Source organism: Balaenoptera acutorostrata, chromosome 13 (assembly GCF_949987535.1).
Source record: "Balaenoptera acutorostrata chromosome 13, mBalAcu1.1, whole genome shotgun sequence".
Classification (NCBI taxonomy): Eukaryota; Metazoa; Chordata; class Mammalia; order Artiodactyla; family Balaenopteridae; genus Balaenoptera; species Balaenoptera acutorostrata.
Window position 1 is genome coordinate 83,438,590 of NC_080076.1, and position 18,874 is coordinate 83,457,463.

At 41.1% G+C, this 18,874-nt stretch overlaps 1 protein-coding gene across 1 annotated transcript; it reads right to left on the bottom strand.

The window, feature by feature from the left end:
* Positions 1-11,830: 11,830 nt before the first annotated feature.
* On the bottom strand, positions 11,831-12,618 carry LOC103014039 (biogenesis of lysosome-related organelles complex-1 subunit 2-like). The gene is given in 2 exon segments (XM_057526974.1): positions 11,831-12,230; positions 12,232-12,618. Coding segments are annotated over 2 exon segments (429 nt in total). The 3' UTR covers positions 11,831-12,188.
* Positions 12,619-18,874: the final 6,256 nt, after the last annotated feature.

The window sequence follows — 18,874 nt, forward strand, 5'->3', positions numbered from 1 at the left end:
ACAGTCCACATCTATTATCTTCCTGTTTTGGAGGCCAAAAATCTGAAACAGGTCTCACTGGGCCAAAATCAACATGCCGGCAAGGTTGCATTCCTTTCTGCAGGCTCTCAGGGAGAATCCCTTTGCTTGACTTTTCTACCCTATGGAGGCTGCCCACACAAGCCAGGCTTCATTTGGGTCCATAGCTTTGTGAAATAACTTTTGGGTGTACGTGGATTTTCATAACTTCTGTTTTCTAAACCATCACTATGAGTGATCAAGGAATAAGTGAGAATGTTTGGGGACAGGAATTTGAACCAACTCCTTGTATGGGTGGCTTGTGAGGCCTCTTTTGAGGCTGGGCTGCCCCCTCGTGGAAGAAGTGGAGAAAGGCAAGTCAGGGTGTTCCCTTTTAATGAATGGCATGTTTCTATTGCCTTTTATAACCCTCTGTGTCTGTGTAATGGGCTCCAGAAACAAGTTGGAGGGAAATTGCACAGCTTTGACAGAGAAAAGAAGCAACAGGGTCTGGAATAACCAGCTTTCAACAAAACGGAAATGGAGCTGATGCTTTTTAAGGGCTTACATTATGCCAGACACTACTCTAAGCACTTTGTACCATGTAATTGTCACAAGAACCAACTGAGGAAGCTACTATTTTTTTTAATTTATTTATTTTTATTTTTGGCTGCGTTGGGTCTTCGTTGCTGCGCATGGGCTTTCTCTAGTTGCGGCGAGCGGGGGCTACTCTTTGTTGTGGTGCACGGGCTTCTCATTGCGGTGGCTTCTCTTGTTGCAGAGCATGGGCTCTAGGCATGCGGGCTTCAGTAGTTGTGGCGCACAGGCTTAGCTGCTCTGCAGCATGTGGGATCTTCGCGGACCAGGGCTCGAACCCATATCCCCTGCATTGGCAGGCGGATTTTTAACCACTGCGCCACCAGGGAAGCCTGGAAGCTACTACTTATTTTCCACTTTTGACCAACAAGGAAACCGAGGCATGGGAAGGTTAAGTAACCTGCCCAAGGACCCATAAGTAGTAAGTGGTAGAAGTAGGATTTGAACCTGCATAGCCTAGCTCCAGAGTCTTAGGTTCCAACATGACCATACTTGCCACTAGTCACTAGTTCAAAGCACAAAAGTACAGTCTGCTGCTTTTGAAACAGATTTATTGGCTGATTTCCAGGGTGATTTTTCAGGATAACTCACTCTAGGACTTAGTTCTGGCCTCAAAGTTCTCAAAAGCAGTGTAACATCTCTGTTCCTTGGGAAGTAGGGAAGATAGTAAAACCTCAGTGACGGAGGAAGACAGAGTCTGGCTAAATCAGGCTTGTTCTTCAGTCTCTGTATTCTGCAATTCTAAAAATAGCTCTTTTGCCCCCAAAGAAGTTGTTTAACCATTAAAAGAAAAAAGTGGGTAACTATAATAATATTATGGCTTGCTATCTGCCAAGTATTGTGCTAAGCCCTTAAAATGTACTTTCACTCAATTGCCATTAACAACCCTAAATATAAGTGCTACTATTAATTCATCTTTGTCTTTGAGGAAACTGAGGCACAGAGAAGTTAAGTAACTTGTTCAAGGTCACACAACTGCAAAGTGTTAGGATTTGAGCCTAGGCAGTTTGATTCTAATATCCATGTTCTTAATCACTACATTAACTCACATAAATCATAAAACGACTCTAATCTTTTAATTCATAACTGAGAAAAATAACAGAACTACTTTTTACACATAACAGAAAGAAATGACTTAATTGCCTGTTGCCCATTTTCCCTAATAAGTTGCAAGCTTGACATAAATTTGTGCGGGCTGAACTTTGGGGACAGATTTGCGGTAACTACAACATATTTTCTGTCTGGGATCTTATCAGATATTTAAGAAGCTCTGAGGTCTCACCTTTATGTCTAAAATTTATTTTCTATGTACAATAATTGATATGCACAGAAGAAAAAACTACTACATTCCTATTGTTATATTCTTTTCTTTTTTGCCATCTTTTTTTTTTTCCCCCCTGCAGCATCTTAGTTCCCCAGCCAGGGATTGAACCCAGACCCTCAGCAGTGAAAGCAAGGAGTCCTGACCACTGGACCACCAGGGAATTCCCCATTCCTATTGTTTAACAGTAGGAGCTAATCTGAGTGTATGATTTAGAATGCTTTTGGTCGTAAGCAACAGAAAATCCAATTGACTTAAACAGTAGGAGAAGTTACTGGTTCTCATAATGGAAAATTTCAGACAGAGGACAAACTTCAAGGTTGATTTGATCCAGCAGATCATAAAGTCCACACTGTGGCTCTGATTCTCTTTGATTCTCTCAGTTCTGTTCTCTTTTGTGTATAATTCATTGTTCTCATCTGGCATCCCTCATGAGAGGAGCATCTCAAGCTAAAAGTTCCTCATCAGTGTCCTGAGAGAAGCCTCTCTACCCCAAACCATCAGACAAAAGCCCCGCCCTTCCTTCTCACTGTAACATGTCATAGGACCATGTCTGAATCCAGGTTAGCACAGGTCTGGCTTACAAGCCCATCCCTGAAATAAATACTTTAGCAAGAGGGGTGAGATTATCCACAGGACCTGCTTCTGGAGTTGTTCAGTAAATATTAGCTCTTATTAATTTTATTATTTTAAAAAATGAGATTTTTTTTTCTACCTAGGTGAAGTATAAGTAGAATGACCAATAATGAAAAGTTGGTCCACCTAACTCATGAATCAACAAATATGTAGCAAAACAATACAATACTACTTTTACTAAGGCTGCCAAAAAAAAAAATTTAACGTGATAATGTTAAGTTTTGAAAAGGGTGTGATAAACAGTCATCCCAAACATAATTCCTAGAACATTTTTAGAGATAAATTTGACAAATTCTAGCAAAATTTTAAAGGTATGTAGTCTTAGGTTCAGTGATCCTATTGTTAGGAATTATTCCCACTATTTTGCTCACAGAACTACACTAGATACGTGAATTGGTTGAGTTGTATGGGTATACAACAGCAGTGTTATTTGTGAAAGTCCAAGATGAAGAACAAAAATGTTAGAACAATTAGACACCCATGTGCCAAAAAATGAACCTCAACCCATACCCCGTACCACACATATAAGTTGACTGAAAATGGATTAGATCTAGATGTAAAACCTAAAATGATAAAACTTCTGAAGAAAATATATGAGGATGTGGAGAAATTAGAGCCATTGTGCACTGTGGTAGGAGTATAAACTGGTGCAGCCGTTATGAAAACAGTATGGCAGTTCCTCAAAAAAAAGTGGAATTACCATATGATCCAGCAATTCCACTCCTGGGTATATACCAAAAAGAATTGAAATCAGGGTCCCAAAGAGATATTTGTACACCGATGTTCATAGTAGCATTATTTACAATAGCCAAAAGGTGGAAGCAACCTAAGTGTCCATCAACAGATAAATGGATAGTCAGAACGTAGTATACACCTAATGGAATATTATTCAGCCTTAAAAAGGAAGGAAATTCTGGCACATGCTGCAACGTGGATGAACCTTGAAGACATTATGTTTAAGTGAAATAAGCCAGTCACAAAAGGATAAATACTGTGATTCCACTCATATGAGGACCCTAGAGTAGTCAAATTCATAGAGACAGACAGTAGAATAGTAGTTGCCAGGAGCTTCAGGGAAGAGGGAACAGGGAGTTATCACGTAATAGGTACAGAGTTTCAATTTTGCCAGATGAAGAGTTTTGGAGATGGATGGTTGTGATGGTCGTAAAACAGTGTGAATGTGTTTAATGCCACTTATAAATGGTTAAAATAGTAAATTTTATGTTCTGTATATGTGCTAATCGTGTTTTTTATTTTCTATATTTTATGATGCTTTGATATCTTGGGGCCAGTGACCGGGGAGAGACTTCCCCTCCCAAGGTTAACTAATTCCTAGGGATAGTAGATGACTTGCCTAGAATATGCGAACCAACAGCTCCAAAGCCCATACTCTGAACTACCCCCTTCCTCTGGCTTTTCCACCCCAGGAGGCAAAATTCCTCTGCCCTGACCATCCCAGGGCCAGGTAACAGACAACTGGGGACCAGTTGGGCTATAGCCCAGAGCCCACCAAAACTATTCAAACTATCCAATCTTAGACCTGCTCAGCTGCTTACCCTGCCTTCCCCATTCCTTCTCTCAGAAATCACAATAAGGACTCTACACACGCTTTCCCCTCACTCTCTCTGCCTGTGACCAACCTCTGGGTTCCCTCTTGTGGCCATGTGTGGCATGGCGTGCCTCCCACCCCCTCCTCTTGGGAACTGAGAGTAACAAACTTTCTTTGGTTTTTTTGGTTGCACTGGGTCCTAGCTGCGGCAGGCAGGCTCCCTAGTTGCGGCTCCAGGGCTCCTTAGTTGCCGCATGCAGCTCCTTAGTTGTGGCACGCGAACTCTTAGTTGCAGCATGCATGTGGGATCTAGTTCCCTGACCAGGGATCGAACCCAGGCCCCCTGCATTGGGAGTGTGGAGTCCCATCCACTGTGCCACCAGAGAAGTTCCCAAACGATCTTTTTGATGGCAATCATATCCTGATCTGTTGGCCTCACCGTACACGAATAAAACCAAAATCCCAGGTACATTTTACAACGGTATATTTTAGCACAATTTTCAAAAAATAGATAATTTTTTAAGTGTCTTGAGAAGACGATTAATTCAATTATGGTACGTTTATGCTGTAGTAGTTTAGCATGGTCATTAAGAGTGTAGACTTGGGAGTCGAATTTCTTGCATCTAAATCCTGGCTCTCCTGGTTACTAGCTTTGTGATGTTGGGAAGTGACTTATCCACTTGTGTCTTAGTTTTCTCATATTTAAAGTGGGGATAATAATAGAATGTACCTCCCAGGGCTTTGTGAGGATTAAATGGGTTAAAGCAAGGACAGTGCCAGCTATATAGTAAGCACTCTGCAAATGTTAACTATTATTGTTATAGAATCTGCAGCCATTTAAAAAAGGAGGGAGCTCTGTATGTGCTGACATGGAAAGATACACTAAGGGGGGAAAAGTTCCAATTGTGTCAATATTTTAAAGGAGAGAGATATAAGCAAATACATTTTCTGCAAAAAAAAATTATACAATTATAAGAAAATATGCCCCCTAAAAGTAGACAAGAGGTTATTTTGGGAGGAAAAACATAGGGATATAGGGGGAAGGTGTAAGGGGGACTTTTTTTTTTTATTCAATACCTCCTATACTACTTGAAATTTTTATCATGTTCATTCATACTTAAAAATACAGACATTTAATTTTTGGAAGACTGGGAACATTTTTCGTTGCTCTTTCTTGTCACCTAGCAGTTGCTGGAGGCATTGCCTGGAATGATCACTATCATTGGTGTTCTCCGTATTCACTATTTCATAAGTGATCCACCTTCTTGATTTAGTATCTTACGCCAAGCAATTCATAGCCTCCAACTTTCAGATGTTGATGAGTTTGGTAACAGTAAGAAACATGCACCCATAGTTATAAAAGTCAAAAGATGTTAAAAAACACAACAAAAACAAAAAAGCATCTAGTTTGGTATCCTTCACTGAATGACCATTTCAGTTTTATATTTATAATCTTGATCAGCCTGACCCATTGGTCCACCTCAAATGATCTCTTACTGATTGGCCCTTACCTAATGATCTGTCCACTATGCCTAAATTTCTACATCAGTCTGGCTGCCCAAGTTTGATTGAATATTGGTTCCATGATTTCCTTGCTGTGTGACCTTAAGCAAGTCACTTCACCTCTCTGAGCTTCAGTTTCGTCATCTGTAAAATACAGGTGATAACAATAGTAGATCCCTCAAAGGACTTTTGGGGTGTTATGAGTTGATATATCAAGCACAATGACAGGCACATAATAGGGCTTGATAAACAACTTTCACTATTAATACCTACAGTCTTCAGATTGCAACTTAACTGTCACTTCCTCCAGGAAGCCTTCCTTGACCTCCTGGCTAGGTCACATCCCTCTCACTAGGGCACAGTTGTCCTTCCCAGCATTTGTCACAGACAACTACTGGATGATCATTTTATTAATGTTTCTCTTGCCTACTGGATCATAAGCCCTATGAGCATGGAGCCTGGGTCTGGTTTTGCCCATCATTCTATCCCCAGCATCTACCCCAGTGCCTGGCAGATAGTAGTTGTGCCGTAGGTAATTATTGATAAAGAAATGAATTAATGAAGTTAGAAAACTGAAGGCCTCCAAAAAAATTGATGTTAACTAGAATGAGTGCCATGATCAGGTTCTGATGGACTGAGCCATCTGTGTCATGAGACACAGTAGCAGACCTGGGGTCGACAGGTTATCCTGCAAGATGGTTTGCATATGGTGAATTGGAAAACGGATAAACTGTACACCTCTACCATTTGTCCTAGGACCAATGCTAGTTTTTTTTTTTTTAATTGAGGTGAAATTCACATAACATAAAGTTAACCATTTTAAAGTATACAACTCAGTGGCGTTTAGTACATTTTCAATGTCATGCAACCACCATCTACACTGAGTAAAAAACATTTTCATCACCCCAAAGGAAAATGCTGTGCTCATTAAGCAGTCACTCCCCATTCCCTCTTCCATCCAGCCGCTGGCAACCACCAATCTGCCTTCTTTTTCTATGGATTTGCCTATCCTGAACATTTCCTACAAATGGAATCATACAACATGTGGTCTTTTGTCTCTAGCTTCCTGCACTTAGCATGATGTTTTCATCATTGAGCACGGAATCTTAACCACTGGACCAACAGGGAAGTCCTGACTCCTGAAATTTATAAATCTGTGTTTTTATAATTGGCTGAATTCTAAGATTTAGCCCTACCCTCAAATTCTATGATATTATAAAGTGTATATTCATCATCACATGAATCAGATAGTATTAATCCCATACATAAACCCTCCTGTGAAATCCCACTGACTTGGAATAATATCCAGAATGTTCACTGTGACCTATGAAGTTCGAAAGGATCAAGTGTTTCCTCCTGCTTCCCAATACACTCCAGCCACCATATAAATTGCCTCTATGTTTCTCTAGCATGGGAAGCTCATACCTACCCCAGGGCCTTTGCACTTGCATTTTTCCTCTGCCTGAAATGCTCCTCCCAAACTCTTTTCCCATCTGACTCTTTATTGTCATTGAGGTCTCAGCTTAACTCTCACCTCCGTAGGGAGGCCCTCCGCGACCATCTCATTTAAAGTAGTACCCTTGTCACTCACATAATTCCATTTTGTTTCCTTCATAGTAGTAGGTCACTCTGAAATTATCTGGCTTTTTTGTTTGCTTGTTTATATATCTGCCTGCCACCAGGGGCCCTTCAACTTTGCAAAGGGATAAACATTGTCTGTCCTGTTATTCCTTTATCCCCAGAACCCAAAACAAAGCCTAGTATATATTGGTTCTCCATAAATATTTGTGGACTGAATACTATAGAATGAACTCCATTTACTTCTCTGCCAGTGACTATTTCTCTCTCACAATGACAGGTGCATCTCAGTGGGGAGAGAACACAGGGATGTCTAGCAAGAAAAGATGGGCACATCTGCCAAACATTGTCAGTGTTATTTACATTGGCTAGATAAATTTCAGAAAGCCTGGTGGAAATCCAAGTAGGCCAACTAAAAGCAAGCTAATAATTCTTTCCCAACAGCTCATACACATCGTGGTCTGTCTTAGCTCGGGCTGCCATAAAAAAGTATCACAGATTGGGTGGCTTAAACAACAGAAATTTATTTTTCCACAGTTCTGGAAGCTGGAAAGTCCAAGATCAAGGTTCTGGCAGGGTTTGGTTTCTGGTGAGAGCTCTCTTCCTGGCTTGCAGATGGTGACTTTATCTTCACATGGCCTTTCCTCTGAGTGGGCATGAAGAGAAAGAATGAGAGAGAGAGAGATCTGGTATCTTTCCAACTTCTTTGAAGGACGCTAATCAGATCAGATCAGGGCCCCACCTTTATGACCTCACCTAACCTTAGTCACCTCCTAAAGGTCCTGTCTCCTGATACAGTCACATTGGGGGTTAGGGTTATGAATTTGGGGGGAATACAAACATTCGGTCCATAACAAAAGGTGCTTTTCTCCCCCAGGTCTCTTCAGCAGCTCTAAACTCAACTAGCTGACTAAGTCCAGAGCCTCAGACTCCAAATGGCCAGTAGTTGAGAGATTGCACTGGAAGCTTCCATAGTTACTAAAGAAATGCCCCTGCCCAAGAGTCCTTGGAAAGTGATCCTGGTAGGCATGGCTTAAGCCAGATGTATTTTCCTAGAAAGGGTTGTGAGGAAAGAGGGTCAAGATGTTATTCTCACAGTCAAGGGGTTACAGTGCTGGGCAGTGTATAGTCCAGAAATGAGGCAGGGTTCCCTTTTCCAGAGCTGGGCACCTCTCTTTCTTTTTTCTTAAAATTATATTTATTTCTTAAATAGTTAACATGCACATGGTACTAAATTCAAAAAGTGTAAAATGGAATAAAGTGAGAACTCTTCCAGCAGCCCAGCTGCCTTCCTTAGAAGCAAACAACATTTTCAGTTTCCTATATATTCTTCAGATTTTCTATACTTTTACCAGCAGTAACATGTGTATCTTTTTTTTCTCTCTCCCCTTAAATGCTAGCATACTTTGATGCCCTGTTTTGCACCTTTCTTTTTTTTTTTCCTCCTTGTTGATATACCTTGGATATTGATCGATATCAGCGTACAGCGTTTCCTCATTTTTTAAGTCTGTATAGCTTGCCATTGCATAGCTATGTCATGATTTTTTAAATTATTATTATTTTTTTTTAATTTATTTTTTAATTTTTGAATTTTTTTTAATTTATTTTTTTATACAGCAGGTTCTTATTAGTCATCAGTTTTATACACATCAGTGTATACATGTCAATCCCAATCACCCAATTCATCACACCACCACCCCCAACCCCCCACCGCTTTCCCCCCTTGGTGTCCATACGTTTGTTCTCTACATCTGTGTCTCAGTTTCTGCCCTGCAAACCGGTTCATCTGTACCATTTTTCTAGGTTCCACATATATGCGTTAATATACGATATTTGTTTTTCTCTTTCTGACTTACTTCACTCTGTATGACAGTCTCTAGATCCATCCACGTCTCAACAAATGACCCAATTTTGTTCCTTTTTATGGCTGAGTAATATTCCATTGTATATATATACCACATCTTTATCCATTCATCTGTCGATGGGTATTTAGGTTGCTTCCATGACCTGGCTGTTGTAAATAGTGCTGCAATGAACATTGGGGTGCATGTGTCTTTCTGAATTATGGTTTTCTCTGGGTATATGCCCAGTAGTGGGATTGCTGGATCATATGGTAATTCTATTTTTAGTTTTTTAAGGAACCTCCATACTGTTCTCCATCGTGGCTGTATCAATTTACATTCCCACCAACAGTGCAAGAGGGTTCCCTTTTCTCCACACCCTCTCCAGCATTTGTTGTTTGTAGATTTTCTGATAATGCCCATTCTAACTGGTGTGAGATGATACCTCATTGTAGTTTTGATTTGCATTTCTCTAATAATTAGTGATGTTGAGCAGCTTTTCATGTGCTTCTTGGCCATCTGTATGTCTTCTTTGGAGAAATGTCTATTTAGGTCTTCTGCCCATTTTTGGATTGGGTTGTTTGTTTTTTTAATATTGAGAGGCATGAGCTGTTTATATATTTTGGAGATTAATCCTTTGTCCGTTGATTCGTTTGCAAATATTTTCTCCCATTCTGAGGGTTGTCTTTTCGTCTTGTTTATGGTTTCCTTTGCTGAGCAAAAGCTTTGAAGTTTCATTAGGTCCCATTTGTTTATTTTTGTTTTTATTTCCATTACTCTGGGAGGTGGATCAAAAAAGATCTTGCTGTGATTTATGTCAAAGAGTGTTCTTCCTATGTTTTCCTCTAAGAGTTTTATAGTGTCTGGTCTTACATTTAGGTCTCTAATCCATTTTGAGTTTATTTTTGTGTATGATGTTAGGGAGTGTTCTAATTTCATTCTTTTACATGTAGCTGTCCAGTTTTCCCAGCACCACTTATTGAATAGACTGTCTTTTCTCCATTGTATATCCTTGCCTCCTTTGTCATAGATTAGTTGACCATAGGTGTGTGGGTTTATCTCTGGGCTTTCTATCTTGTTCCATTGATCTGTGTTTCTGTTTTTGTGCCAGTACCATATTGTCTTGATTACTGTAGCTTTGTAGTATAGTCTGAAGTCAGGGAGTCTGATTCCTCCAGCTCCGTTTTTTTCCCTCAAGACTGCTTTGGCTATTCAGGTCTTTTGTGTCTCCATACAAATTTTAAGATTTTTTTGTTCTAGTTCTGTAAAAAATGCCTTTGGTAATTTGATAGGGATTGCATTGAATCTGTAGATTGCTTTGGGTAGTATAGTCATTTTCACAATATTGATTCTTCCAATCTAAGAACATGGTATATCTCTCCATCTGTTGGTATCATCTTTAATTTCTTTCATCAGTGTCTGATAGTTTTCTGCATACAGGTCTTTTGTCTCCCTAGGTAGGTTTATTCCTAGGTATTTTATTCTTTTTGTTGCAGTGGTAAATGGGAGTGTTTCCTTAATTTCTCTTTCAGATTTTTCATCATTAGTGTATAGGAATGCAAGAGATTTCTGTGCATTAACTTTGTATCCTGCAACTTTACCAAATTCATTGATTAGCTCTAGTAGTTTTCTGGTGGCATCTTTAGGATTCTCTATGTATCATATCATGTCATCTGCAAACAGTGGCAGTTTTACTTCTTCTTTTCCAATTTGTATTCCTTTTATTTCTTTTTCTTCTCTGATTGCCGTGGCTAGGACTTCCAAAACTATGTTGAATAATAGTGGTGAGAGTGGACATCCTTGTCTTGTTCCTGATCTTAGAGGACATGCTTTCAGTTTTTCACCATTGAGAATGATATTTGCTCTGAGTTTGTCATATATGGCCTTTATTATGTTGAGGTAGGTTCCCTCTGTGCCCACTTTCTGGAGAGTTTTTATCATAAATGGGTGATGAATTTTGTCAAAAGCTTTTTCTGCATCTATTGAGATGATCATATGGTTTTTATTCTTCAATTTGTTATTATGGTGTATCACATGGATTGATTTGCGTATATTGAAGAATCCTTGTATCCCTGGGATAAATCGCACTTGATCATGGTGTATGATCCTTTTAATGTGTTGTTGGATTCTGTTTGCTAGTATTTTGTTGAGGATTTTTGCATCTGTATTCAGCAGTGATATTGGTCTGTAATTTTCTTTTTTTGTAGTATCTTTGTCTGGTTTTGGTATCAGGGTGATGGTGGCCTCATAGAATGAGTTTGGAAGTGTTCCTTCCTCTGCAATTTTTTGGAAGAGTTTGAGAAGGATGGGTGTTAGCTTTTCTCTAAATGTTTGATAGAATTCACCTGTGAAGCCATCTGGTCCTGGACTTTTGTTTGTTGGAAGATTTTTAATCACAGTTTCAATTTCATTACTTGTGATTGGTCTGTTCATATTTTCTGTTTCTTCCTGGTTCCGTCTTGGAAGGTTATACCTTTCTAAGAATTTGTCCATTTCTTCCAGGTTGTCCATTTTATTGGCATAGAGTTGCTTGTAGTAGTCTCTTAGGATGCTTTGTATTTCTGTGGTGTCTGTTGTAACTTCTCCTTTTTCATTTCTAATTTTATTGATTTGAGTCCTCTCCCTCTTTTTCTTGATGAGTCTGGCTAATGGTTTATCAATTTTGTTTATCTTCTCAAAGAACCAGCTCTTAGTTTTATTTTTTGTTTTGTTTTGTTTTCCTTTTTAAATTTAGAATCTTGTTAGCAATACATTACATCCTTAATAGAAAAAAACAACCATTTACACAGTAACTCAAAAACCAACCATTTAAGAAAATAATGTAGTACTCAACTGCAACCAGGGAAAACAGGCCCGCTCGTTTGATTCTACTGGCAAGTCCATGTTTATGCAAACTTTGAGAGAGTCTCTGTCCTGAATGGATGGTGAAGCATTCAAGTAAAAGGTAAGGAGTTATAAGCGTGAGCTTTTGAGGGATTCTGCCTCAGAAGAAGTTCTTCCAGGAGTAGCCACAGTCCTCCAGTTTACTCCAGTGTTGCGAAGTTTCTGGGACGACCAGCATAGTTGCCTTTTGAGGAGTTTTGACAATTCATCAGCCTCAAGATTCAGGTCTTATGAAACATTCTTCCCACATTAAAAAAGACTTTGTCCCACAGGAATAAGTTTTTCATCGCTTCTCCAGCTTCTTGTATTTGGCTTCCAGTTTTTTTTGAATACGCATCCAACTTGTAGGCTGCCTGCTCAAGAGCTGCTACCTGCTCCTCAATTACATTGATCTGATCCAGATAAGGCTGTAGTCCAGCATACTTCTGGTTTAAGTCCTTTAAGTTTCTACTGATGTTTACAGTAATATCTTTCATTTCAAGATACTTCAGGCTGGTTAGTTTATTCATATTTTCCAGAAGCTTATAGTCTTCACTGGTGGCCGTCAGCTCCCCAGTCAGGTAAGTTGCCATCTTGGAGAACATGTCCCGGCAGAGCTCAGTGATGTCAGCCTCAGCGGGCTCCTTTGCTTCCTCAGTGGTCTCCATGGCGGCATCATCCCGAACGGGCTCCTCGTGGTGGGTCTCTGGGACACCCTCGGCCGCCGCCGCCATGCCTGGCCCCGCGGTGCTTCCGGTTCTGGGATGCCTGCGCATCGCTCTTAGTTTTATTGATCTTTGCTATTGTTTTCTTTGTTTCTATTTCATTTATTTCTGCTCTGATCTTTATGCTTCTGCTCTGATCTTCTCTGATCTTCTGCTCTTTATCTTTATCTTTCCTTCTGCTAACTTTGGGTTTTGTTTGTTCTTCTTTCTCTAGTTCCTTTAGGTGTAAGGTTAGATTGTTTATTTGAGATTTTTCTTGTTTCTTGAGGTAGGCTTGTATAGCTATAAACTTCCCTCTTAGAACTGCTTTTGTTGCATCCCACAGGTTTTGGATCTTCGTGTTTTCATTGTCATTTGTTTCTAGGTATTTTTTGATTTCCTCTTTGATTTCTTCAGTGATCTCTTGGCTATTAAGTAGTGTATTGTTTAGCCTCCATGTGTTTGTTTTTTTTACGTTTTTTTCCCGGTAATTGATTTTTTTTTTTTTTTTTTTTTAAAGGATTTTCTTATTTATTTATTTATTTATTTATTTATTATTTTTGGCTGTGTTGGGTCTTCGGTTCGTGCGAGGGCCTTCTCCAGTTGCGGCAAGCGGGGGCCACTCTTCATCGTGGTGCGGGGACCGCTCTTCATCGCGGTGCGTGGGCCTTTCTCTATCGCGGCCCCTCCCGTCGCGGGGCACAGGCTCCAGACGCGCAGGCTCAGCAATTGTGGCTCACGGGCCCAGCCGCTCCGCGGCACGCGGGATCCTCCCAGACCAGGGCTCGAACCCGTGTCCCCTGCATTAGCAGGCAGATTCTCAACCACTGCGCCACCAGGGAAGCCCATGATTTTTAATCTCATAGCATTGTGGTCAGAAAAGATGCTTGATATGATTTCAATTTTCTTAAATTTACTGAGGCTTGATTTGTGACCCAAGATGTGATCTATCCTGGAGAATGTTCCATGCACACTTGAGAAGAAAGTGTAATCTGCTGTTTTTGGATGGAATGTCCTATAAATATCAATTAAATATATCTGGTCTGTTGTGCCATTTAAAGCTTCTGTTTCCTTATTTATTTTCATTTTGGATGATCTGTCCATTGGTATAAGTGAGGTGTTAAAGTCCCCCACTATTACTGTGTTACTGTCAATTTCCTCTTTTATAGCTGTTAGCAGTTGCCTTATGTATTGAGGTGCTCCTATGTTGGGTGCATATATATTTATAATTGTTATATCTTCTTCTTGGATTGATCCCTTGATCATTATGTAGTGTCCTTGCTTGTCTCTTGTAACATTCTTTATTTTAAAGTCTATTTTATCTGATATGAGTATTGCTACTCCAGCTTTCTTTTGATTTCCATTTGCATAGAATATCTTTTTCCATCCCCTCACTTTCAGTCTGTATGTGTCCCTAGGTCTGAAGTGGGTCTCTTGTAGACAGCATATATATGGGTCTTGTTTTTGTATCCATTCAGCAAGGCTGTGTCTTTTGGTTGGAGCATTTAATCCATTCACGTTTAAGGTAATTATCGATATGCATGTTCCTATTACCATTTTCTGAATTGTTTTGGGTTTGTTTTTGTAGGTCCTTTTCTTCTCTTGTGTTTCCCACTTAGAGAAGTTCCTTTAGCATTTGTTGTAGAGCTGGTTTGGTGGTGCTGAATTCTCTTAGCTTTTGCTTGTCTGTAAAACTTTTGATTTCTCCATCGAATCTGAATGAGATCCTTGCCGGGTAGAGTAATCTTGGTTGTAGGTTCTTCCCTTTCATCACTTTAAGTATATCATGCCACTCCCTTCTGGCTTGTAGAGTTTCTGCTGAGAAATCAGCTGTTAACCTTATGGGAGTTCCCTTGTATGTTATTTGTCATTTTTCCCTTGCTGCTTTCAATAATTTTTCTTTGTGTTTAGTTTTTGCCACTTTGATTACTATGTGTCTCGGCGTGTTTCTCCTTGGGTTTATCCTGTATGGGACTCTCTGTGCTTCCTGGACTTGGGTGGCTATTTCCTTTCCCATGTTAGGGAAGTTTTCATTTATAATTTCTTCAAATATTTTCTCTGGTCCTTTCTCTCTCTCTTCTCCTTCTGGGACCCCTATAATGCGAATGTTGTTGCATTTAATGTTGTCCCAGAGGTGTCTTAGGCTGTCTTCATTTCTTTTCATTCTTTTTTCTTTATTCTGTTCTGCAGCAGTGAGTTCCACCATTCTGTGTTCCAGGTCACTTATCCATTCTTCTGCCTCAGTTATTCTGCTATTGATTCCTTCTAGTGTAGTTTTCATTTCAGTTATTGTATTGTTCATCTCTGTTTGTTTGTTCTTTTTTTTTTTTTTTTTTTAATTTATTTATTTATTTATGTATGGCTGTGTTGGGTCTTAGTTTCTATGCGAGGGCTTTCTCTAGTTGTGGCAAGCGGGGGCCACTCTTCATCGCGGTGCGCGGGCCTCTCACTATCGCGGCCTCTCTTGTTGCGGAGCACAGGCTCCAGACGCGCAGCCTCAGTAGTTGTGGCTCACGGGCCCAGTTGCTCCGCGGCATGTGGGATCTTCCCAGACCAGGGCTCGAACCCGTGTCCCCTGCATTGGCAGGCAGATTCTCAACCACTGCGCCACCAGGGAAGCCCTGTTTGTTTGTTCTTTAATTCTTCTAGGTCTTTGTTAAACATTTCTTGCATCTTCTTGATCTTTGCCTCCATTCTTTTTCCGAGGTCCTGGATCATCTTCACTATCATTATTCTGAATTCTTTTTCTGGAAGGTTGCCTATGTCCACTTCATTTAGTTGTTTTTCTGGGGTTTTATCTTGTTCCTTCATCTGGTACATAGGCTTCTGCCTTTTCATCTTGTCTAACTTTCTGTGAATGTGGTTTTTGTTCCACAGGCTGCAGGATTGTAGTTCTTCTTGCTTCTGCTCTCTGCCCTCTGGTGGTTGAGGCTATCTAAGAGGCTTGATGGGAGGGACTGGTGGTGGGTAGAGCTGACTGTTGCTCTGGTGGGCAGAGCTCAGTAAAACTTTAATCTGCTTGACTGTTGATGAGTGGGGCTGGGTTCCCTCCCTGTTAGTTGTTTGGCCTGAGGCAACCCAACACTGGAGCCTACCTGGGCTCTTTGGTGGGGCTAATGGCCGACTCTGGGAGGGCTCACGCCAAGGAGTACTTCCAAGAACTTCTGCTGCCAGTGTCCTTGTCCCCACGGTGAGCCACAGCCACCCCCCGTCTCTGCAGGAGACCCTCCAACACTAGCAGGTGCGTCTGGTTCAGTCTCCACTGGCATCACTGCTCCTTCCCCTGGGTCCCGATGCACACACTACTTTGTGTGTGCCCTCCAGGAGTGCAGTCTCTATTTCCCCGAGTCCTGTCGAAGTCCTGCAGTCAAATCCCACTAGCCTTCAAAGTCTGATTCTCTAGGAATTCCTCCTGCCGTTGCCAGACCCCCAGGTTGGGAAGCCTGACATGGGGCTCAGAACCTTCACTCCAGTGGGTGGACTTCTGTGGTATAAGTGTTCTCCAGTCTGTGAGTCACCCACCCAGCAGTTATGGGATTTGATTTTATTGTGATTGTGCCCCTCCTACTGTCTCATTGTGGCTTCTCCTTTGTCTTTGGATGTGGGGTATCTTTTTTGGTGAGTTCCAGTGTCTTCCTGTCGATGTTTGTCCAGCAGCTAGTTGAGATTCTGGTGTTCTTGGAAGAGGGAGTGAGAGCATGTCCTTCTACTCTGCCATCTTGCTTCAGGGCTTATCTATCTATCTATCTGTTTATTTATTTATTTATGGCTGTGTTGGGTCTTCGTTGCTGCGTGTGGGCTTTTTCTAGTTGCTGCAAGTGGGGACTGCTCTTCATTGTGGTGTGCGGGCTTCTCACTGCAGTGGCTTCTCTTGTTTCCTATGTCGTGATTTATTTAACCAGCCCTCTACTGATGGATGCGTAGTTTTCCTCTTGCAAACATGCAAATATTGCAATGGATGACTTTTTCCATCATTTCTCATGTGCATGAGTATATCTATAGGATAAATTCCTAGAAGTGTTTGAATTAAATGTCATGGAACTTTTAAATTTTGCTAGAAATTGTCAAACTTTCCTTCATTATCTTTCGACCAAATACACTCCCAGCAGCCCTGGATGAGAGTCATTGTAGGATTCTGATTCAGCCTGAGAGGTGGCATCATGTGGAAGGACCATGAGTGATTGGGGGACCATGAGCCAGGCTATCCAGCATCCAGCTATCCCAGCACAACCTGTGATCATCTGAGTGGCCTCTGCAAATGGTTCTACCTCTGGGCCTCAGACCACCACCCCCCCCTTATATAAAACCAACAGGTTGGTGGGTCCATAAGTGCCTTGCTGATTCCAATCTGTTCTCAGGAAGGAGGCCCCAAAATATTAACCTCAGCCTTTTTAGTCATGGGTAAAAGGATAAATGAGATTTTGCTCTGACTCTAGATGAGACTTCTAAGGACTTGAAAACCTGTTTCTCTCTGGGCTTAAATCTGGTTGAGCTGGGCTCCTGGCAATGGCCCTGGTTTGTTTGGGGGTAATTTATGAAATCATCCATCTTTACCCTGACTCCAGACTGAGACCAGTGAGCAGATGATGCCTCTGACACATGATGCCCTACTAGTTATACCTCCTGGGACACCCCTGCCTGCCCTGCTCCCCGCCCCCTGCCCCTGGAACTGAGTAGTCTGACACCCATACCAGCAGAGGGTCAGGGAAAGAGGAGGCATTTCTGATGCTTGGGAGAATCATGAACCATTGTTAAGATAAATAACACAAAGTAACCCGTGAGAGACGTAGCTGAAATCCAAGTAGACACTTGTAATTGGAGAGTCTACCCTTTCTGTGATGTTCAATATGGGGCCAAAAGCCGATACCAATGTTAGTTTCTCTGTCCATGAAGTCTTACAATATGGCAAGACTCCCCCATCAGCAGTTACACAGACCCCTTGTTGTACTCAACTTTATCTCTTTGATATCTCCCTGAATGTGTCCCAAAGTCAGTTTTTAAAAAATTTTTTATTTGGCCACACCAGAACCCCAACCAGCGATCAAACCCACGCCCCCTGCAGTGGAAGCGTGGAGTCCTAACCAGTGGACCACCAGGGAATTCCCAGTTTTGAGAATACAACGTAGCATTGTAAGTCAGACTGTCCCAAACATATCCTCCAAATTTGGTGTCAATCTATCTATCTGCTTTCACCTGATACAATAACAAATAGACACAAAGTTTAAAAAAAAATGAGCTCAATGAAGGCAAAAATGGTCCTTTCTGAAATGTCAGTGTGTCCTAGAATTTAATTGTGCATCCCTGTTGTGTTGTGTGGCGGACACTCTAAGTAAGAAAAGATTTTACACAACTACTTCTGGTTCTAATGGTCAAATGTTTCTGTTGGAGAGAGGCCAGGACCACTGCTAGTGCATATGGCTGTGTTTGTACAAATTAGAAAAAGGCACCCGTTCCTCCAGGCAGGTGGAACCTTGGGACCTACTTGCGTCCTCGGGTAGGCACCCCTGTGCAGGGCGCACCTGTACAATCCCAGTTACTGGGCTGTCTCAGCAGTTGAAAACCTCAGGATATCACTTATCTTATCCGAGCCAGAGCAGAAGTCTTGAAACTTTCTTCATGCATAGAAGTATCTGCATAGCTCAGATTAGGGGTCCATGACTCATGTGTTTTTCCTTATCTCTCAAGTTGTTTGGGGAAGAACCAAAGATCAACATCTTTATATCCATGGCTTCTTCATTGCCTATTGTGAGCAATAAAAACAGGTCAAGGAATGTATTCTGGGTTATCCGTTGGCCTGGCTTTAGTGCTTTCGGGGCTTCTCTAGAACCCCTTGCCTCCTGTATTTGCTGCCTTTCTGTGAGTGTGTTTCCACCTCTATTCTATAGATTCCTTTAGGGCTGGAACCACGTCTTATTTATTTTTGTCTTTTAAAAAAATGTTTTTAAATTACAAAAGTAGTACATCCTTGCAGTAGAAATATTTTCAAACAGTAAACTAAAAAGTGAAAATCCCCTATCTGTTCCTGTTTCCAGTTTGAATCCTCTTCCAAGAGGGGACCACTATTAACAGCGTGTTATACATCTTCCCAGAACTTTCCATTTGCAAGCATAATGATGCTAATAAAAGTGCTAGTGTTTATTGGATGCTTACTAAGAGTCAGGTGCTAAGCTAAGCACTTTTCCTGTGTGTTCTCAATTAATTCACAAAACAAGCTTATGAGGTCGGTGTTTTTTTATTCCCCATTTCACAAAAGAGGAAACCAGGTGATGTTACTAAGTGGTAAAGC